The 23,939-nt window shown below is 38.9% G+C and overlaps 1 protein-coding gene across 1 annotated transcript in view; it reads right to left on the minus strand.

The window, feature by feature from the left end:
* Positions 1–592: 592 nt before the first annotated feature.
* The window catches only part of LOC130921123 (beta-1,3-N-acetylglucosaminyltransferase lunatic fringe-like), a 43,636-nt gene continuing 20,289 nt past the window's right edge, over positions 593–23,939 (minus strand). The window contains exons 4-8 of the mRNA XM_057844790.1: positions 16,106–16,259; positions 15,929–16,014; positions 15,701–15,860; positions 11,432–11,511; positions 593–2,797 (exon numbers count right to left, since the gene is read on the minus strand). Of these exons, the coding sequence (XP_057700773.1) occupies positions 2,743–2,797; positions 11,432–11,511; positions 15,701–15,860; positions 15,929–16,014; positions 16,106–16,259 (535 nt within the window). The 3' untranslated portion in view covers positions 593–2,742. The remainder of the gene's footprint in view (positions 2,798–11,431; positions 11,512–15,700; positions 15,861–15,928; positions 16,015–16,105; positions 16,260–23,939) is intronic.

Consider the following 23,939-nt stretch of genomic DNA (forward strand, 5'->3'; position numbering starts at 1 on the left):
CCTGCACCCCATTTCCAGCACATACCTGTGCACGGCTGCTCTGGATGTTTCTACTACACACTCAGTCCACTGTTTCTGCAGGTCCCCCAAGGTCTGGAATCGGCCCTTCTCCACAATCTTTCTCAGGGTGCGGTCACCTCTTCTGGTTGTGCAGCGTTTCCTGCCGCACTTTTTCCTTCTCACTGAGATGCACTCTGGGAACAGCCTATTCGCTCAGAAATTTCTTTATGTCTTAGCCTCTTGCTTGAGGGTGTCAATGATGGCCTTCTGGACAGCAGTCAGGTTGGCAGTCTTGCCCATGATTGCGGTTTTGAGTAATGAACCAGGCTGGGAGTTTTTAAAAGCCTCAGGAATCTTTCGCAGGGGTTTTGAGTTAATTCGTTGATTCAGATGATTAGGTTAGTAGCTTCTTTAGAGTACCTTTTCATGATATGCAGATTTTTTGAGATAGGGATTTTTGGTTTTTCTTGACTTTTTTTTTGTCAAAATCATCAATATTAAAACAATAAAAGGCTTGAACGACTTCAGTTTTGTGTAATGAATCTAAAATATATTAAAGTCTAATGCTTATCAGTTCATTACAGAAAATAATGAACTTTATCTCATTATGCAATTTTTTTAGAAGGACCAGTATTTTTAATATTCAGTCTATTAATAAGTGGCAATTAACATCGAATTTCGACTGCCACATTTATATTTCATTAATTATGGAAAATGAATGAATGAATGAATGAATAATTGTTATTATATTAATCATCGACCCGAGGCAATAAATTCTAATCAAGTTTAGTTCCACTGAGAAAAAAATAAATAAGCGATTGTTGCAGTACCAAATTCAGCCACGAGGTGTAGGTAAAATATACATTTCAGCAAAATGTTTTCTGTGCCTCGTCAGTAAAATTGTCCAAATACTGGACAGAGAGCTAATTGTATCACATAATTTGATGAAAGAGGGATGCAATCCAACAAAATTTTATTTAAACAAAACGACCCAATGTGAGTCTGAAGAACACTCCTTCAAAGGCATTATTTGTATTCAATACATCATTTCAGTAACACAAATAAACACATCATATGATGTGCACTCCGAATAGAATCTTCACAAGTAGCCAATGTTCAACACAAAACCAATGAGAAACAAAAAATTAGCTTTCTTTTGCTGTGAGCTAACTTGCTAGCTGACATCATAAAGGCATTTTGCTTAGCTTAAATGAAACAAAAAAAAAACAAAAAAAAAACAAAAAAAAAAAAAAAAAAAAAACACCATTTAACTCCTGTTTTCTAAAGCCATTTGAATAGTAAATACTATATGCAGGGTATGTTCAGATTGCAATATTGTCACATACTGTATGCATAGAACAGCAATAACACACATAATAAAGGCAAAAAAATCTGAATTAGGTCACTTCAGCCTACAGTGAGAACATACCCGTAGAGTTCAGCTTTCTTTCACATTAAGGTAACAATCAAAAGTAACAATGTAGCGTAGCTTGAGCTGCAATACACAAAAAATGAGCATGTGCAAAGTAAGACAATTGGCCAGGTTACTGTGTTACATTTCCAGTAATATGGGGATGTTGTCATTTCTGTACAATGACGTTTCCGCTAAAGAATCATTTTGTTGGCGGAAGCTTCCATTGAAAGGATGAGCAAAGGCAACATGTGCTAGCAGCAGCATCCAGTGCTGCTTGCCAGACATCAAAAGACAAAGCAGAGTTTTGAACATCATGACGGGTGACGGCAGCTGATTTGAAAAAAATAAGACAGCTGTCTAATTATGGAATGAACGCAATGAAAGAAAGCTTTTTACCTCAGATCAGAACAGCTGGTGTGTGGACACCAGCTCGATTCCCAGGCCTTGCTAGTAACCTGTTTTTCAACCAAATTGAAAAATAAAGTAAAAAGTTTTATGCATGCCATGTTTTATTTGCAGGCAAATCACCATTTTTCACTTAGTGCGTAAGAAAAAAAACAGCCTTTTTTGGTTGTCAAAACAATTATTCTTCTTGGTAGTTTCTGGACCCCAATCCTAAATTTAAAGAACTCAACCCACATGACGTTAGTGGCACCGGTGGTTGAGTGGTTGGTAGAACGGGTCTGACTGGAGCATTGGGGGTTAGATTCCAACTCCCACTTCCTCCCACTTGCACCAATTGTTGCAGTATTCTTGGGCAAGATACTTCTCCCAACTTGGCTGTGTGAGAGTCGTTTTTAGAACGAGTGGTTGATGGTGGTCAGAAGGGCCAATGGTGTAAATTGGCTGCCTCGCTTCTGTCAGACAGCCCCAGGGCAGAGTGGAAGAATAATGCAATGTAAAGCATCTTTAGTTACAAAAAAGTGATATACAAAACCAATGCATTATTTTTTTTATTCAACCAAAAAGTGCAAAAATGAGCTATCTTGGTTATTTGTAGGTAAAGACAAAAGGTTTGAACTGTAACCCAAAGATAACTGGTTTTGGGAGATAAATAATACAACATAACAAGCACATCTTGAAAACAAGAAAAGAAACTGTACTTTTGATGAAACAACAAATCATCAAGTTAACATACCCATATGACATAATGTGGCTTGTTGCTTCAAACTTTGCAAGAATGCATAGTTTAAAAAAAGAAAAACGCTCACTCCCAAAGATGGGACTTGTCATTGACATGTCCCCATGTTCTTATTGTCTTTAACCCAGATTCTTCGTCATTTTGATTGCCAAAAACATGAGACTGTTTCTTTTCCGTCTGGCTGCATTCAATGCTGGCACCAGGATGTGTGTGGATACAAAATACAATGCACACCCTTGAACCTAAAAACACAGAAACAAATGGACCAAATGAGTATGACAATGCTTAGAAGGTGCAATTTAACAATAAGACAACAAAGATTGCATTGCATGGCTTGAGTAAAAAAAGATAGCTGCCTGTGTGCAAAATCATGTGATTAGAGCAGAACACAGAGTGCCTCATTCGCGAATTAACTTTCTAGCAAGCAGAAAATATTTCACTAGCCAGCCTTTAAGTGTATCTGACATGACAAAAAAATCTTAAATAGCATTATTATTGGAATTAAAATCATAATTTGAGAGAATTCAACTATATACAACAATTTGGCAAAGCGCAGATGATGAGAAATGCGCCGCCATTTTGGTGATGACATCAGAGAATGTTCGATTTCAGCGGATTTAGCATTGAGCCCAGTAGACCCTACCCACGTGACGTCACAACTCCTTCCTCCTGACTGGTGCCGCCCAATTGTCCGTCAACACATCATGTTTCCCTGTGACGGCTACGTACATTCCTCCTATTTACGACGTGTTTTTCTGCTCGTTAACATTAATCATCAAAATGGTGAAGGCGTGTGTGGCGGTCGGTTGCAATAACAGAGAAGATAGACGGAGAGACTTGAAGTTCTACCGGATTCCGAGAGACCCGGAGAGAAGAGAGCGAGATGGCTGCTGCAATTCGACGAGAAAATTGGGCTCCAAACGATTACCACAGATTATGTAGTAGTCATTTTATATCTGGTAAGATGCATTTAATATATATTTAGAGGGTTTTGGGCTGACAACCACAATTAAGATCATTGCTAGGCTAATCGCCAACAACATACGCGTATGTATGTAGTGAGAGTGCTATCGCTAAACCATATAAACATTAAAAGTCCTAACTCCATTGACAAACGACATGAAATACATTAGACTTGACAGTGGATGTTAGCAAGAACAAAAGATTTTGAATTGAAAATTTCGTAACTCACCTTTCCAAGCACAAGATAGATTCCTGCTGAATTTTCGTGGACGAGGACCTGTTTCACCCAACCAGCAACGAAGTATTTATAAGCCTCCAAGCTCTTAAAGTTTTTCAAACTTTCGTGAGAATAGGCTGATTTTGTGTGGACAAGATAGTTGTACAGTTCAGGGTAGCTAGCAGATGTCAGGCAAATACGGTGGAGACAGTGGGTCGAAAAACATCGATTTAGGCATCAAATATGGATCTGGCGAATGGATAAACTGAAGCTTTTCCACATAACGCCTTTTATGCAACGCATCAAGTGAGTTTACGGCATCCGAAAGCACCGGGTCTTCCATGAAATGCATTATAAATTGCTCGATCAATTGAGACCATTGATAATACAGACACAAAATGACGGACAAGTGGGCGGAACCATACAGCGAGCACGTGATTTTGTGACGTCGGTGGGTAGGGTCTATAGAGGAGGAAGCGTTTTTCAGCGATTCTGGTTAAAGTGTGGATTTTTCCAAGGATATTATCGATCCGGAGGAAGTATGTGACATACAGCCATTTATGCGCGAGTCGTATTTGGAAGTGGAGGAAGATTCAGAAGGAGAAAAAGGCAACAGAGACAGCAAACACGAGGCTGATGACTAGAGCAGCCTGCAAAATGTCATCATTGTTTTTATCTCTTTTCCAATAGGATATTCTTTGTATCCAAGTATTTTTTCCCCAGATTGCTATATAAATTGCATGGTTATGACAAGTCTTGTGCTAAATGTAATATGAAATGTTAAAAACGTATTCATTCAGTACGACAGGGCTAAATTATGATCAAAACAATAATAGTCAAAACTGCCAACTTCTTAAACGTCCCGAACGGTATTTTATGCCACTGGTGTTAGTCCGGCTCTTGTCATTTCCCTGCGGGGACTCGGAAACGGTGGAAAGAGTGTAAACAAAACAGTGGGGCTGGGGGCTAGGCTACATGCTAACCCGAACCGAGCGGCTCTTTCACCTCTCTTCCTCGCCTTCCGAACACGAAAAATCACACACAACTACCCCAACTCATGTCACACAGAGGCGGGGGTGATTGCCTTAACTAATCGGCCAGCCCCCGTTGAGGAGTACATTTCGGCTTGTCGTTCCTCTGCAGCAGTGCTCGTCGCCTGAGACACAGCAGGGGAATGATCACTGAAAATGGCGCATGCTCTGTGGACAAACCGGCCGACGTTGGTGTGCGAGCCCAAGCCAAGTATGGCGCTCTGTAGGCCAGGGTCCCCCCAGGATTGATAAATCTAAATTCAAGACTTTTAAGACCTTTTTTAATGCCATTTCAACTGAAAATTAATACTTTTCTCGCACCCATTATTTAGATAATATTGAATCATATTAAAAAAATAAAGCACTGAACATCAAATTTAACCTCAATTACTAAGTGTGTTTGACAAAAGAATGCACATTTATTGAAGATACAATTAAAACATTTAAATATAAGGTCTTTCAGAATTTTTTTTCCCAGGATAAAATGGATTTTACACTATTATTGTAAAGCAACTTCAGAAATTACATTTGCAATACAACAGGTTTCCCTTTTAAGAGGGCCTAGTCAAGGTGGTAGGTAGGTGATTGTCAAGTTGGCCACCTTAACTGTAAAGTGCTTGCAATTGGCAGCGAAAGTTTAAAAAACAGCCACTAAATGGCAGTAGTTTACCATTAATTACCACAAAATAAAAAAGCTACACATGACCATTTCCCTTGGTAATCGTTTTTTTCCTAATCACATTACAAGAAGTATACGAAACACATGTTAATTCTTTGTTAGCTAATGAAGACATTTCTTTTAATCAGATAGAGAAAATCCATACTCTTATTTAATCAAGAAAAACACTTAAATATACCAGAAGGTGTTTTACTATCACCTACATTATAATTTTCCTATCACCATGCCATGTTATTCAGATCAACGTTACCCTGCACTCGTTCCAATAATAGACAGTGTCAACTGTGTTGTGTATCTGAGAGTGATGGTGAATCTACGACTCCGGTTTATCCATGCTAAGGCTAGTGCACCTGCCAATACCCCATTGAACATGGCTAACTCTTGAGTTAAAACTGCGAAATTCACATTCATTTGAAAGGCAAACCGTGCAGAAATACATTATTGCATCTAACGCATTTTAATTGGAGAAATTGGCATTTTAATTGGAGAAATTGGCAACTTACTTTGAAATGTTAAGCAGGTCCACTGCCTTCGCATGACCCATAAACTGCGACCCAAAGTATCTGGATGCGACTTGGTCGCCGATCCAATACCTCACATGCTGGTCCAACTATTTGGACTTGGTTGTCTTGTTGAAGCTTTCGTCGAACATAACAACTAAGGCATCTGAGCAGTTCCTTGCGTTAGCACACAGTGCTGTGCGATTGCCTGCTGTTGTGATGATGATGCTAATGATGCTAACGGCGCGTACGCACGAGGTGCAGTGCATCGTAAAAATTCTACGCGTCATCTTCGTTATGGATAAAAAAAAAAAAAAAAAAAAAAAAAAAAACTTAGTCGCGGATATAATTTAGGTTGCACTGAGATGTTCTTAAAAATTAAAACCACGTTGAAAAAATTCCAGACTTACGACAGCTAATTTAATACTTTTAATACCTTTAATAATGGAAAACTAAATTCAATGCTTTTTTAATACTTTTAATAACCCGCGGGTACCCTGTAGGCGGGCACGCGAGGGCTAAGGGGGGTGGAAGTCTCGACACAATGGAGAACTGGAGACCAGAGCTCGTGGCTGCCCGAGCACGGGCGTTCCCGCCTTCATCGGCCGGCGACCATGGTGTGTGACAGGCTGCCAAAGGAGGCGGACATCCCCACCTTCTCTGTGGACAAACTGGCGGCTTGTCACACGCTGTGGTCCCCGGCCGATGAGAATGGGCACTCCCGCCTTCAACGGTCGACCGGGGCCACTGTCACCCACAAAATGCAAGCCACCTCCTTATTAAAAACTTGTGCCACAATCCCAGTATTTGACATAATATAAAACACGTAGCTTACTCACTTCCTCGTACATCCAATGGTCCCTCAATGGTCAGACTTGTTTTGCCTATTCTTCGCGATGAACAGGATCTTTTGGAAACCCAAAAAGGCTTGCACCACTCACAGGTGTAGCAACAAAAGCCTGCAGCACATTGTGCTGGTGTGACGCAAAAAATAAATGAATTCTTTCACGAAATCAGCTGAAACCGCAGTCCTCCTGCATACAATAGTATGGCTGTATAGTGGAGATGATTTCATTTTCTGACGTCACATCCGCCTTCTTCCTCCACCCTACACTCTACCGGAAGTCACTTATTTTCATGGCGCGGGATTAAAAAAGTTGAATAAATAAATCTTCGGTTCCACACACATCCAAGCGGTCTATTTCATTCAGGAGCATAAAATACCGTGTGTAATGTGTAATAAACATGCTTTCTGGTGTCACTCGCACTTTAACTCACATATTCACTAACTAAATTTTACCTAGTTGGCTAGCTAGCTTACTGACTCGCTAGCCAACCAACTTACTAACAAATATAAACCAGTGGCAAGAAAAACTGACTGTCTAGCAAATTACTTAATCAACCCCTCCAACTAAAAAACTCACCATAAAGCTCACCAAATTACCAACTCATGATTTAGGCACCTAACTAACCCATACGATTGGCCAGTTGAGTGATTGACTCTAAGCCTGTCGCAATATGCAATGATGCCATTTATCGCACGCTAAATAAAAATGAAGGCAGTAATTTTTCCGCTGCGATTTATCGCCTCGTGTGCACGTGCGTGCGCGCATGCGGCAGACGTGCTGTTAACAGTTCGGATTCCTTGTTACCAACTCTGCAAAATGCATCTTCGTTCCAGTTCCGGCAAAAAATAGCGCCGCAGCCAATCGTTCCCGTTATTTCCTATTATTCAACGTATAACCTACCGGCCGCGTCAGTGCTTCGGTTTGACTGCGGACCATCTCCTGCGCGCCGGTGTTGTTGACGTGTGGGCACTCCCGTCAGGGGTGACATTTCACGTGGGGCAGCTATTTTTCGGTACAACACCAGATATTTACAACAAAGTCCTCCAAAACATTGTTGCTTGTCCTGTTTCTGAAAGTCGATTGCCATATGCTGGTGTTGTGCAGTAATGAGCAGACGTGCCTTTGTGGCGTTTGCTAACTTTTTTAATTCGCGCACACACTAGATATCATGAAATGGCAAACTATATGTGCTATGTCGCATGCCATTGGCTATGTGAGCCCAGAGTGATTATGGGACACATAGTCCATATACTACATCGATTAATTATAAACCGCCATGACTGAATGGAAGTTAAGAAGGCCAAATCAATCCATACCAGTTACTAAAGATAATGCTGCAAATATTGTTAATTCAGTACGTGACACAGATGGATTCGAACCACAAATATAGAATGTCTTGCTCATGTAGTAAACCTAGCTGCTAAGAGAGCTGTAGCAATCAAAAGTGTGGCCCGCCTCACTTTACAAACAGTAAAGATTGTTCTCAGCACTTTTATACAAAATTTCTTCAGATTAGTAAGAAGTAAGCACATAAATATTATGCACTAAAATGCATGTTTATATGATGGCAATTTAATTTTTGCTCGTTAGCAAAAAAAAAAAAAAAAAATAAAAAAAAAAAAAAAAAAAAAAAAAAAACAATTGTTATTTTTTTTTTCAGAGCATTAAATGTATTGAATCTGATCAAAAATTGTGTCCCTCGTATTGAAAATCGTACCGAACCGTGACTTAACTGTATCGTTGCATCTCTATGGAACACCATTGCAGAAGCTATGAGGGGGATAAGTTTTCATTTGCCTAAATGCTTATTAAGTAAGTTATTAAGTGCAATTTTATTTTTTTTTTTCTTGAAAAACACATTTTATTTATTCTGTTTCTCCGCGGTATTAATATTGTTGTCTTTTACTTAAGAGGCATGGTCTATTGTTTTTAGTTAAAGATACACGATAATATCGGTCACCGATAATTGTTGGCCGATAATGGCAATTATGACGTCACACAGATAATCCAGATAATTAAAAAAATCAACCGATAATGCAATCCGATAATTATATACTTGATTTAGCCTCTAAATGTGCGCAACCGAAGAATTCAGCATGCCGCCTCCTCAACCCCTCCCATCTCTGAAGCCCCTGAGGGAGGAGGGGTTGAGGAGGCGGAGTTACATGACAAGAAGTAGTTGAATATTATGGCGGCTGTTACTAAAAAAAACGACGCTCTCGCTATCTGCGAAACATGTACCGTAGAAGTTCCACGAGGCAGAAAGAAAGCATCCTCATTCAAAACCACGAACCCAGCAGCCATTTAAAACTGTATCACAAAGATTTTTGGAACGAATGCGAGGCTGCTGCTAGCGGGAATGCTAAAGCTATTGTAAACACTAAGTTAAACTACAGGGCTTGTGACGATACAGAGTCGGGCTGTTTGGGAATGCAGCCCAAGGCGGGTGGTAAATTCGCATCTAAGGCTAAACACCGGCACGACTGGAGACCGATAGTCGGCAAGTAGCCGTCTTCCGACGGAGCCCGCCGCTCTGGCTGGTTTGGCAGGTCGGCGGGGCGGGCCGAGCCCGGTTCCCCGGCTTCGGGACCTCCGCCGAACACCCGGTTTCTCGAGCGTTCCCCCACGGCGTGCGAGCAGAGCCAGGACCCGAATACGCCGCGGCGAACCTGCCGGGGCGGGCGGATTATCCAGTACGAACTTAGCTGCCGCCGCCGAGACAAGACACGTTTTTTTTTTTACCTAAATGACCCGAGAACCAAAGCCATGGATAAAAAATAATGCAGTTTTATACGACCACTGTTCTTCATGAAAAAGTGATGTCCAGTAAGCAAGCTTATCATGACGGCACAGTGGTTAGATGATAATTTAAACATGGAGAAAACGAAGTCAGCCAGTCAATAATGCATTCAGTATGTAAAATGACGAGCGGTCAGATGACTTTGTAACGCTGCTTTTATTTTTGGCTTAACAAAACTCAGGCACAAAACAACACGCACGCAGATGCGAGCTCCAACTCTGTCCAAATAGTACTGCTGTGTATCAGTTTAGCTGCTGTAAAGCAAATGTCGTGAAAGCCGCAAATGTAAACAAAGCGCTGCAGAATGGGTACATGACATCTCACTCTTTTGAGTTAATCATTTTCGCAGTGTGCAACAAAGCATATAACATTAGCAATCACTTTTCAAATTATTTAACTTATTTCTCTGCTCAATTACAGTCACAGTAGATAATCAAATTCTTAAATCAATATTCTGTAGCCACAAATATTCAGAATCTTTCCTTCTTCCAATTTTTTTTTTTTTTTTTTTTTTTTTTAGGATTAAGTATAACAATGTATTGCTTAAAACAAGGCTGTTAAGATTATTTTCAGCTAGCTATTGCTCTTCCAAGAAATCTGAGAGAAATACACTTGAAGCGATGGCAGATAATTTCACTTATTGCCAATAGATTTACACTTAAAACTGACTACTTTTAAGGAGGTCTTTTTTGCAGTGTATTAATGTTATATATGTTAGGAATGGCTTACTTTTAAAGGCATTTTTGTGTATTTACTCTGTAAGTAATTGTTGCCAAAGGTTTACCATTACACAATGTCAGACAATCTGTCATTATTTAGATGTTTTAACTGACGACTTGTTCATATTTTATGTTGAAAAAAAGAGCAATAAATTGTATTTTTTCACAGTAATATTTTCTTTTGTGTATACTTTAAAATTTTACATAAACCTTTTAATAGAATTATCGGCTTGACATTATCGGTTATCGGTTGGAATGAGGAGGAAATTATCGGTTATCGATATCGGTTGAAAAATGTATTATCGTGCATCACTATTAGTTATGGTTCCTTATAGTATTCAAGTATTTTTTAATTTAAGAGTAAATATTTATCACGTTTAAATGTGTGTACTTGATCTATTAATATACTGGTATACTGTATTCTCACTGTGTAATTGTAAATTGGTTTAAAAAAAATTGGGGGGGGGGGGGGCTGGCGCAATAATATCGCATATCGCAATAATTTATGAGATAAATTATCGCACACTAAAATTTGTTATCACGACAGGCCTAACTGACTCCTCAGTAACCACCCAGCTAACACGCTACCTCTAATCATGTGGCCAATCATCCAGCTGAACAATTAACTCACAAGCTACTGAACAAATTTGGCCTACGTTAAAAGAAAGAATGTTATTTAAAGGGCTCAGTCCATTGTGTGTGGTGGGCTCCAATAATCTTAACACACAACATTCATCTATTCATCTTTCGTACTGCAAGGATCCATTAATCTTCAGTACCGCTTATCCTTGCAAGGGTGCAGGAGCCTATAACATCTGACTACTTGCAGGAGGCAGCTGGGTACTCCTCGAAGTGTTTGCCAGCCAATTGTAGAGCACAAAGGAACAAGCAACCATTCACGCTCACGTTCACAACGACGGACAATTTGGAGAGGCTAAAAACATTTAGCCCAAATTTGAACCCTCCATCTCAAAATAGTAAGGCAATGTTTAACCAGTCTTACCCCATGCCGCCCAACAAACAACAATTAAATACGGGTTCAACGAGGCAGAGATCTTGCAATCCAGGGTCGCCACATTGTATAAGCGTGTAACGCTCTGGACATTTGGCGTAAATTACCTTGTTGGATCTTGTTGACGTGAAAAGGGTCCTTTGAGGTTGACTGTGTTTCTCTCGTGTATGTTGTAGCTGAGAGTCACCTGATTCAAACATCAATGACATCATTATTAGATTAGTGAAATGGACTTCGCATACCCGTCAACCTTGAGCATAGACTTCATAATCTATTGACCTGACACTTCGTCATTCTTTGTGTCACGCCTTACCATAGGGGGCCGGGCTTCATTTAGTAATAGTCAGCCGAAGACGGCATGCACTGATGTCAGATTTAAGCTTGGATTTTTGAACAACTACGAAATGTGTACCGCATACAAATAGGAAGAATTGTTTTAAGAGTGATTTGTTCGAGGATTCAAGGTAAATATTCTATTTTTCGTACATGCATGCATTTTGAAATGTTGTGAAAAAAAAATCTATGGGAGAATGGAAACCGCTACGGCATTGGCGTTATTCATCAACATAGATGTACAATAGATGCAGAACCGCCTGATTTTTTGCTCTTTTAACAAAGAATCGAGACAGTTTTACATCCATATCTATAAAGAATTCAGTGATTTAAGCATATATTCACAAGAATTTTTAATGGAAAAAGCCATTGTGGCAGCCCCCTTATCATAAAAAAGAGCTAACAGACTACCATCATTCTTCGACAGATTTAAGTAAATTCAAACTGCCCATTTTTTTTTTTTTTTTGCTTTTAACCAAGAATCGTTTTACGTCCATCACTTGTGGTAAGGCGGCGACACAGTAAACTTAAAGACGAGTAGCACATTCACCATATTTATGTAAAATAAATACTACCTGCACGGTTTCTTTTGCTTTTAACCAAGAATCGAGACTGTTTTACGTCCGTATCCATAAAGAATTCAGGGATTTAAGAATTTATTCACAAGAATGTCAATGTAAAAAGCTCTTTGCTGCCGACCTGTTGTAAGACGACGCCACAGTGAACTTAAAGACGAGCCGCACAATCGGCATATTTACGTAAAATACATTATAATTATTATATTGTTATTATAATTATTATACAAGTCGAGGAAGCTGACCGGCAAACACAAGGCATAGTCCAATATTCATTTATATGCAATATTCTATGTGCAATACGTACTCACCTGCAATATTCAAAGCCTTACCTGTCAAACTGCTGTAACTTCAGTCCGATTTTTTTGTACTGCCTGAACATAGGGCTATCTCATACGCATTTTATATATATATTTTTTTAGATTTTATACTTGCAAGTCACTTTTGAGATTTTAACTTATCATGCACTGCAAAGGGAAATGCTCCACACTTTCATTGTACGACTGTATAATGACAATAATGGGCTATTTTATTCTATAAAAAGTTGTGATTTTATATAGAATTTTTAAATATTCTACTTATACAGTTGTGGTCAAAAGTTTACATACACTTGTGAAGAACATAATGTCATGGCTCTCTTGAGTTTCCAGTTATTTCTACAACTCTGATTTTTCTCCGATAGAGTGATTGGAACAGATACTTCTTTGTCACAAAAAACATTCATGAAGTTTGGTTCTTTTATGACTTTATTATGGGTTAACAGAAAAAGTGATCAGATCTGCTGGGTCAAAAATATACATACATGGATCTGAAAAAGCAAATCATTGACTTGAACAAGTCAGGAAAGTCACTTGGAGCCATTTCAAAGCAGCTGCAGGTCCCAAGAGCAACAGTGCAAACAATTGTTTGTAAGTATAAAGTGCATGGCACTGTTTTGTCACTGCCACGATCAGGAAGAAAAACGCAAGCGATCACCTGCTGCTGAGAGAATATTGGTCAGGAGGGTGAAGATTCAACCGAGAATCACCAAAAAGCAGATCTGCCAAGAATTAGAAGCTGCTGGAACACAGGTGTCAGTGTCCACAGTCAAGCGTGTTTTGCATCTCCATGGACTGAGAGGCTGCCGTGCAAGAAGGAAGCCCTTGCTCCAAAAGCGGCACCTTAAGGCTCAACTGAAGTTTGCTGCTGATCACATGGACAAAGATAACACCTTCTGGAGGAAAGTTCTGTGGTCAGACGAAACAAAAATCGAGCTGTTTGGCCACAATGCCCAGCAATATATTTGGAGGAGAAAAGGTGAGGCCTTTAACCCCAAGTACACCATGCCTACCGTCAAGCATGGTGGTGGTAGTATTATGCTGTGGGGCTATTTGCTGCCAATGGAACTGGTGCTTTACATAGAGTAAAAGGGATAATGAAGAAGGAGAATTAGCTTCAAATTCTTCAAGATAACCTAACGTCATCAGCCCGAAGATTGGGTCTTGGGCGCAGTTGGGTGTTCCAACAGGACAATGACCCCAAACACACATCAAAAGTGATAATGGAATGGCTAAATCAGGCTAGAATTAAGGTTTTCGAATGGCCTTCCCAAAGTCCTGACTTAAACACCATTGAGAACTTGTGGACAATGCTGAAGAAACAAGTCCATGTCAGAAAGCCATCAAATTTAACTGAACTGCACCAATTCTGTCAAGAGGAGTGGTCAAAGATTCAACCAGAAGCTTGCCAGAAGCTTGTGGATGGCTACCAAAAGTGCCTAATTGAAGTGAAAATGGCCAAGGGACAAGTTACCAAGTCACTTTTTTTCATTATAAAGTCATAAAAGAACCAAACTTCATGAATGTTTTTAGTGACAAAGAAGTATCTGCTCCAATCACTCTATCGGAGAAAAATCAGAGTTGTAGAAATAACTGGAAACTCAAGAGAGCCATGACATTATGTTCTTCACAAGTGTATGTAAACTTTTGACCACAACTGTATTTTTATATATATATATATATATATATATATATATATATTATAATTGATTCTGCATGCTTTCCTCAAGTATTAAGTTTCTGATGTGAAAATTGAGTGATTTATTAGCTGTTAAAAAACATGCAGTAAATAAAAGAAAAATAAGTTGTTATTTTGGTCAAAAACGTATATGATATGTTAAATATTGCTATTGTTTCTGGAAATATAGGTGATTATCTCAGCATTGGGTGATTTTTGTGCATCTAGTGTAAAATCTGAGAATTTTATAGCCATTTTAAGTTTTGTTATACTTATATAAAATATAATTAATCAGGATTTTATTAGGAAACGATTTTGGATTTTTTGATGCCGCTGCTCATGGAGACTCACATATGGATAAGGTAGGTGTGTGTTTTGGTTTTAGGTGGATTGCACGCATCTATCAGGTATATTTCCACTTAATCTACAAGAGTGTGCGCTGCTCTCACTGTTGGTTTTTAATTAGTGAATATCTTGTTCGCCTGCCTAATCTTGCTTGCACTTGTGTTGCTGCTTCTAGCGCTCAATTACCGTATAGTTGCACGGGGCTTATCGATTGCACCAAGGGAATGAAAATGAAACTATCAATTCACAATGAGAAAAAAACAAACAAAAAAACAAAACACAAAAGTAACGTGTAACGCAGGCGAAAATGTGAAAAGTAGTGGAGTAAAAAGTACACATACCTCCTGTAAAATGTAGTGAAGTAAAAGGTACCACTTCATATATGTACTCAAGTAAAGTACAGATACACAAAAAATGTACAGTAAGAAGGTTCTTGTACTTCGTTAGTTTCCACTACTGGCTACGGTTTTGTCGTGTTCGTGCTCTCGGTTGGAAATAAACCATTAAAAACACTAACTTAGCGTTGTCCTTTTGGACGCTACAATATACTTGTTTTGTTTTTTTTTACTTTATGATTGTCTCGAATTTTTGACAGTACGCTGTATCCGTTAATAAGATTGAAAATCGCGTACAAAATATATTTTCCCCCTTGCCCAAGAAAAAAAAAAACAACTACATACTGTATTGTACCCTCTGTTGAAGCCTAATTTTAACACATTGTTCACAATTTACTGCAGCTGATCGTAAATAGCAAGTCAGCCATTGTGTTCCACGTCGTAAACAGATTTTTATTTTCGCAATAATCCAATCACTGATTTTAATTTTGCACTCCAATTCCAGAAACTGTAAAAGGCCATCACATTAATACATTCGGCTTTTTCCCTTTCTAGGAGTCACTTTTCAGCAAGTTCATTTTTTTTTCATAAACAAGCCCTGTAATAATAATTCAATTTTCATTTTTAGTAGGAATTGGTCAAAACTTTACAAAAGAAAAAAAAAGTCACTAGAGCATTTGGAAGAGTCACTACATAAAAAGGACAGGGCTAGAAGTTGCTTTTGGAACTACTACCTCTTTGTTAACAGCCATGTTTTTAGTGTAGCCAGTGGTGCGTTTATTATGTGCCATACCTGTTCCTGAAGCCGCGTCAATAGTGCTAGGCTCTCCAAGTGAGAATGGAAGAGTGGTGAGCGGGTGAGGCCCACGCCCAGTAACGCCCCTGCGATGTAGCCCACCACACAGTCGTCCGGAAGACGGATTTGTTCAGCTGTCGATAGGAATGAACCCTCACTGAAACCAATGACACAAAAAGATGGTTAAAATAACAAACAAAAATAATGGGACAGTACAAAACATACCTGGCCCACGGTCGCATCTTGATGGCTAGGCCACGACTCAGACAGAAACCAGCACCACCTGTAGCGAACCAGAACACAACCTTCCTCTGCACACAAAATCAAAATTTACCTGACAAAATATTCAGAATGGATATATACCTATTTGCAAATAAGGGCTAACATTAACTTAGTGTTTACCATTTTAGCATTGGCGAGCGTCTCTATGACCTCTAAGGGCCGCTCTATACTGGGCCGCCCAATATAGACGTCGCTCGTGTGGCTGTACTGAGAGAGCAGTCTCAAAAGTGCAAAGATGTTCAGGTAGTTGTCGTCATCCACGTGACAGAACCATCTACGAGCACACATATCAATAGTTAGCATTACCAACAGGTTAGTGGTCTGCAAATTTATGGGAGTTTTTATGACATTGTCATGCCTGTTAACACGTATTCACGACATGTTAGCATTTTAAATCATTTCCACGTAAGGTTGCCAACTATCCTTTGAAAAACATTTGTATATATGTCAGAAACAAATATACGTGTCCCGTATTTAGCTTTCAAGGGACACGCTTTGTCCCGTGTTATCATGAAACCCGAAAATAATGTCTCAATTGTAGAGCAAACAATGGTTTGGTGCTTTACAAGAATATGAAGGGAAACACATTCCCCCGCCTCTCCTGCTTTTGGACCAATGAGCTTACAGAACAATGACAATACAAAATCTCACTCATCTCATTGGTCGAGGTACTGTTGCTTGCCATGATCATAACGGCAGACAACATAAGAGTGTGGGAGATAAGAGGTTTGAGTGAAGCTTGAGTATACAGCATGTCATTGTATATTTCATTTGTATTTCCACATCGTATTCAGAGTGATCATTGTTGAAAATGTCTCATTGCTGAGAGGACTTTTAGGATATCCGCGGGGTCTTGAAAAGTAAAAAAAAGTCTTAAATCCCCAAATTTGAAAGCCTTAAACCAGGGGTCCCCAAACTACGGCCCGCGGGCTGGATATGGGCCGGATACTTTTGGAGACAGTCTTCCCTCCCTTCCTTCAACGTGTTGCTTGCTTGTTTTAAGTTTCAGAACGGCCCCTCTATCCTCCGCTCTGCTGTTCGGCCCCTCCTCCCTCCACTCCGCTGTAGCAGGAGGAGGGGGAGGAGCCGATGACTGCGGAGCTGGAGGGAAAGAGAGGCTGTGCGCTCTCCTTCCTCAAAACAAACGTTTGTGGAGTAAAAAAAAAAAGAAATGGAAAAAACTATCGCACGTCCTTGCGATGGGACTATTGCGCATGCGCAGATCGCGATGGCGATGTTTAAACGATATATCGTTCAGGCCTAGTTATTTGATTGTGGCTTTCTGAAAAACAATAGATTTTTACATTTAGGCACTCCTGCAATGGTGTACCGCACGAAGGCTATTTTTAGACCATCACGTCACATCGTAAAGCGGAAGTAAAGCCGAAGTGGTACATTATAGACCCGCCCTCGCATAGACTCAACGTAATTTGTGCTACTTTTCGCCGGTAATCTTTCAAAAACGAACATGGCGATCACGCATTGCTTTTTGGGAACTTGTAGAAACCACTCTAGACATTACGGCATGAAGGACATGAAGGATGTTTTCTTCTTACGTTTCCGGAAACGAAAAACTCTGGAGGAAAAAATGTGAAGACCGAATAAACTTGCGCTGATTTTAACACCAGCTCAGTGAATCCATTCACAATTCATATGCAGTAAACGCTATGTTGGGTTGGCATGGTCTTTCAGAGGACAAAGAGGTAAGCCATTTTTATATTTTTAACTTATTCTTTTAGCGTAACGTTGTGCTGTACTGCTTCTGAATGACCTGAAAAGAATGACAATGGTATCTGACTGCCACTGTTATATATATATTAGGGCTGTCAAACAATTAAAATTTTTAATCGAGTTAATCACAGCTTAAAAATTAATTAATCGTAATTAATCGCAATTCAAACCATCTCGAAAGTATGCCATATTTTTCTTTAAATTATTGTTGGAATGGAAAGATAAGACACAAGACGGATATATACATACAACATACTGTACATAAGTGCTGTATTTGTTATAACAATAAATCCACAAATGGCATTATTAACATTCTTTCTGTTTAAGTGATCCACGGATAGTAAGACTCGTAGTTCATAAAAGATAAATGTTATAGTTACAAGTTATAGTAATTTTCTATTAAAACCCCTCTTCATATTTTCGTTTTAATAAATTTGTACAATTTTCAATCAAAAGTAGAGTTAATATAATAATAAGAAGAATAAAAATAACAATAATAAGAATTGAGTGACCAAACTGAGTAATGCCAGTTCACTTTGCATTGTTGTTTAGCTGTGTGAGAATAGGGCCTCATTACTACAGACTGAAGTGCTTTTCTTTTTGTGAACATTATTTTTTTTGAGAGATAGCAATATTATTTTTGTTGTGCTTTCACTAAATGATACTTCTGTTTGTTGTGAAGGAGTTGCAGAAGCTCATGCCAATAAACGGCGCAGCCCAAAGAACGCCTGTGTCCACTCGCCTTTATAACAGATATATTTCTGTGCATATCTTACCCAAAATACAACAAGAGACACATAATCGCCACTAAAAGAAAGCAAACTTACCGAAATATGTGTGGAGCACAAAGCAACAGCATAAACGTCTCACAACTACTAATTCTCCCACTATTAGAAGGAATAACATTAGTATGGAACGACGCTGCGCTGCCCCCAAGCGGCCGGTGGCATTCTCTTCACTCTTAATATCCATAAACAGCGTCACTGAAATCTGTTTGAGGCAATGTGAGAGCGGCTCATTCAGTGCATGTGTTAATTGCGTCAAATATTTTAATGTGATTAATTAAAAAAATTAATTAACACCCATTAACGCGATAATTTTGACAGCCGTAATACAGTGGTACCTCTACATACGATCGCTTCGACACACGAACTTTTCGACATCCAACGTAAAATTTGACTCGTCATTTGTTTCTACATCCGACGATATGTTCGAAATACGACGACAATGGCAGCACCGCAGACGAATGCACGGCGGATTTTCTTGTGTGACAAATCAACACTGGTTTCAGAAAAGGTTGGTACAGGTGGTGAAACAAGGAAAAAGTTGACGCTTACCTTCTAAATGAAGATGCAAATGACAGAAAAATATGAGCATAGGGTGGGCATCCGTGAAATGGCTCAACAATACATCTCCACGGTCCTCCTCCGACCATCGTTCGCCAGTCTTTATAAGTTAAGCTGACAATTCTTATTGTGGTAACATCTCCAGAGAAATCGCCAACTTCGCCACGTTTTTATCATTTATTTCACAACTTATTCAAAACAAAAACACCTTCTGTCTGCCGCAATTGACGGTGTTCTCAAGAAAGCATTCAAAGTGAAAGTGAAACTCAAGCTCACCGGTCTGTCTCTGGCACGTCAGCTCCGCGGTGCGTTCAGGGTCAGCAAAAAACGTCCGCCACATTAGAACCCGATTCGTTACATTAATACAGGAATTATTATTATTATTATTATTATTCCGATTTTGATTTATAATTTATTTGTTTTGCTATGTGTAATTGCCATTTGTAATAGTACCAGCAGTATTTTTTAAGGATTTAGTGAAGGTTTTTGGGCTGTGGAACGAATTAATGGAATTATAATGTATTCCTATGGGAAAATCCTGCTCGACATACGACCATTTCGACTTACAAACAAGGTCCTGGAACGGATTAACTTCGTATGTAGAGGTACCACTGTATATATATATATATATATATATATATATATATATATATATATATATATATATTAGTGATGCACGATAATACATTTTTCAACCGATACCGATAATTTCCTCCTCATTCCAACCGATAACCGATAATGTCAAGCCGATAATTCTATTAAAAGATTTATGTAAAATTTTAAAGTATACACAAAAGAAAATATTACTGTGCGAAAATATAATTTATTGCTCTTTTTTTCCAACATAAAATATGAACAAGTCGTCAATTCAAACATCTAAATAATGACAGATTGTTTGACATTGTGTAATGGTAAACCTTTGGCAACAATTACTTACAGAGTAAATACCTAAGTTGCACAAAAATGCCTTTAAAAGTAAGCCATTCCTAACATATATAACATGAATACACTGCAAAACACACCTCCTTAAAACTAGTTAGTTTTAGGTGTAAATCTATTGGCAATTAGTGAAATTATCTGCCATCGCTTCAAGTGTATTTCTCTCAGATTTCTTGGAAGAAAAATAGCTAGCTGAAAATAATCTTAACAGCCTTGTTTTAAGCAATACATGATTATACTTAATCCTAAAAAAAAAAAAAAAAAAAAACTTGGAAGAAGGAAAGATTTTGAATAATATTTGTGGCTACAGAATATTGATTTAAGAATTTGATTATCTACTGTGACAGTAATTGAGCAGAGAAATAAGTTAAATAATTTGAAAAGTGATTGCTAATGTTATATGCTTTGTTGCACACTGTGAAAATGATTAACGCAAAAGAGCGAGATGTCATGTACCCATTCTGCAGCGCTTTGTTTACATTTCGCGGCTTTCACGACATTTGCTTTACAGCAGCTAAACTGCTACACGGCAGTACTATTTGGACGGAGTTGGAGCTCGCATCCGCGTGCGTGTTGTTTTGTGCCTGAGTTTTGTTAAGTCGAAAATAAAGGCAGCGTTACAAAGTCATCTGACCGCTCGTCATTTTACATACTGAATGCATTATTGACTGGCTGACTTCGTTTTCTCCATGTTGAAATTATCATCCAACCACTGTGCCGTCATGATAAGCTTGCTTACTGGACATCACTTTTTCATGAAGAATGGTGGTCGTATATACTGCATTATTTTTTTTATGCAGGGCTTTGGTTCTCGGGTCGTTTAGGTAAAAAAAAAAAAAAAAACGTGTCTTGTCTTGGTGGCGGCGGCAGCTACGTTCGTACTGGATAATCCGCCCGCCCCGGCCGGTTCGCCGCGGCGTGTTCGGGTCCTGGCTCTGCTCGCACGCCGTGGGGGAACGCTCGAGAAACCGGGGTGTTCGCCGGAGGTCCCGAGGCCGGGGAACCGGGCTCGGCCCGCACCGCCTATGGCGAGGCGGCGGCGGCCGCCCGGACCGGCCAGAGCAGCGGGCTCCGTCAGAAGACGGCTACTTGCCGACTGTCGGTCTCCAGTCGTGCCGGTGTTTAGCCTTAGATGCGAATTTACCACCCCCCTTGAGCTGCATTCCCAAACAGCCCGAATCTGTATCGTCTCAAGCCCTGTAGTTTAACTTAGTTAGTGTTTACAATAGCTTTTAGCATTCCCGCTAGCCGCATCTTTGTGATACAGTTTTAAATGGGTGCTGGGTTAGTGGTTTTGAATGAGGACGCTTTCTTTCTGCCTCGTGGAACTTCTACAGTACATGTTTTGCAGATGGCGAGCGCGTCGTTTTTTTAGTAACAGCCGCCATAATATTCAACTACTTCTTGTCGTGTAACTCCACCTCCTCAACCCCTCCTCCCTCAGGGGCTTCAGAGAAGGGAGGGGTTGAGGAGGCGGCGTGCTGAATTCTTCGGTTGCGCACATTTGGAGGCTAAATCAAGTATATAATTATCGGATTGCATTATCGGTTGAATTTTTTTATTATCTGGATTATCTGTGTGACGTCATAATTGCCATTATCGGCCCATAATTATCGGTGACCGATATTATTGTGTATCTTTAATATGTGTATATAATATATATACAGTACTGTGAATTTTTATTATATTATGTATATACAGGATATACTGTAAGTATATATTTTTCCCAAGTAGAAGCTTCCATGATTCTAATAAAATTTTATAATTAAAAAAATATATATACAGTACTGTGCAAAAGTTTTAGGCAAGTGTCCTGCCTAAAACTTTTGCACCGTACTGTATATATATATATATATATATATATATATATATATATATATTAGGGCTGTCAAACGATTAAAATTTTTAATCGAGTTAATTACAGCTTAAAAATTAATTAATCGTAATTAATCGTAATTAATCGCAATTCAAACCATCTATAAAATATGCCATATTTTTCTGTAAATTATTGTTGGAATGGAAAGATAAGACAAGATGGATATATACATTCAACATACGGTACATAAGGACTGTATTTGTTTATTATAACAATAAATCAACAAGATGGCATTAACATTATTAACATTCTGTTAAAGTGATCCATGGATAGAAAGACTTGTAGTTCTTAAAAGCTGAATATTAGTACAATTTATAGAAATGTTATATTAAAACGCCTCTTAATGTTTTCGTTTTAATAAAATTTGTAAAATTTTCAATCAAAAAATAAACTAGTAGCCCTATTCTGTCCTCAATGTGTGTGAGTACACAAATTGACAGATAGTGAACATAAGTTCCAAAAAGAAATCAGACGGTGTGGCAAAGTTGCATGTGCTTTACTGAAGTCATCTCTTTTTGACAGGAGCACGTTTCTTGTATTTTTGTAAAACTGAAAATAACAAGGCAATGTGTCAATAACTTGCATAAATCACAAAATAACATAAAATGTATACACACGTGTCCATTTCAGCAGTAGCACTAGCCAATTAGCTCACAAGCATCTAACAATGTAACTGCATTTCACCATATATGTGAACAAATTCAAATACACATCATCAATAACTATCTAATGCTCATGAATATAAACAAAGGAGGAATATAACTCACAAGCGATGCATGTATTAGACACAAACAGTGTGATGGGGCTACGAGAACTGCCACTGAATACTGGATGCCGACGTTAGCTGGTCTGAATAGCACTGTCTATTAGTGTGAGTTCGCGTCGACATATAATCACGTCAGAAAAGCGCGCCGAAACCCAAATAATCAGCTGCACTGAATCGCCAGCAGAGGGCGACATTACGCCACATAACATATGCAAGTCACACCCAAGCGCCAGCAGAGGGCGGAAAAACTCCATAAAACACAATTAACAAGTTGGCCTTTCACTGTACTGACATTTAAATCTGTCTGAGCGGGCCTAGTGCGTTAATTGCGTCAAATATTTTAACGTGATTAATTAAAAAAATTAATTAACGCCCGTTAACGCGATAATTTTGACAGCCCTAATATACATATATATATGTATATTAGAGATGCACGATAATATCGGTCACCGATAATTATCGGCCGATAATGGCAATTATGACGTCACACAGATAATCCAGATAAAACCAAATTCAACCGATAATGCAATCCGATAATTATATACTTTGAAATATTTTAATTGATTCTAACATAAGCTCTTTTGAGTTAAATGTAATTCCTACTTTGGCCTGCGGATGGCGCATGTTGCGTTCTGACGGCGAAGAGTGGAGGCGCCACAGAGGAAGAAATTACTTTTCCTTTGCTGTGGAGTAAAAACAGCTTGTAGCTCAACTCATGTCCTCTACTCTGTCATCACAGGTTGGTTAAAACTCTGCATCCATCTGTTTAGCATATATTATTAATGTTAGAAAGGGTTTGGGATAATAATATACGGTGTGAAAAGCAAAAAAAAAACGATGTTTGTTGAGCGTTTTGGAGTCAAACGGGATGGTGTTGTATGCTAACCTGCGGAGCTAACGGCCTAGCGTAGGAAGATGATGATGTAGCATACCCTAGCGGAAACCAGTCGGTACATGTTAAAAATGGTTGTTACATACAGATGTATTAAGAATATCCATTCTCCAATGTATAAATATGCTTCATATGTTGAATTTAAAAGCAAGGTACACATTTTATTGTGTATTTATATATTTAAAAAATGTGTATGCTAATGGTTGAAATTTTTAATGGCCATTTGGACTTTTTGGACTTTTGGAGGCCATTTCTTTTGTTAACTTCTGTTGTGTACATATATGTTTGTAAAAGAAATTACTTTTCCTTTGCTGTGGAGTAAAAACAGCTTGTAGCTCAACTCATGTCCTCTACTCTGTCATCACAGTCACACTACAAGTCCAATTGGTTCACCTAATTTGCCC

Source organism: Corythoichthys intestinalis, chromosome 8 (assembly GCF_030265065.1).
Source record: "Corythoichthys intestinalis isolate RoL2023-P3 chromosome 8, ASM3026506v1, whole genome shotgun sequence".
NCBI classification, from domain to species: domain Eukaryota; kingdom Metazoa; phylum Chordata; class Actinopteri; order Syngnathiformes; family Syngnathidae; genus Corythoichthys; species Corythoichthys intestinalis.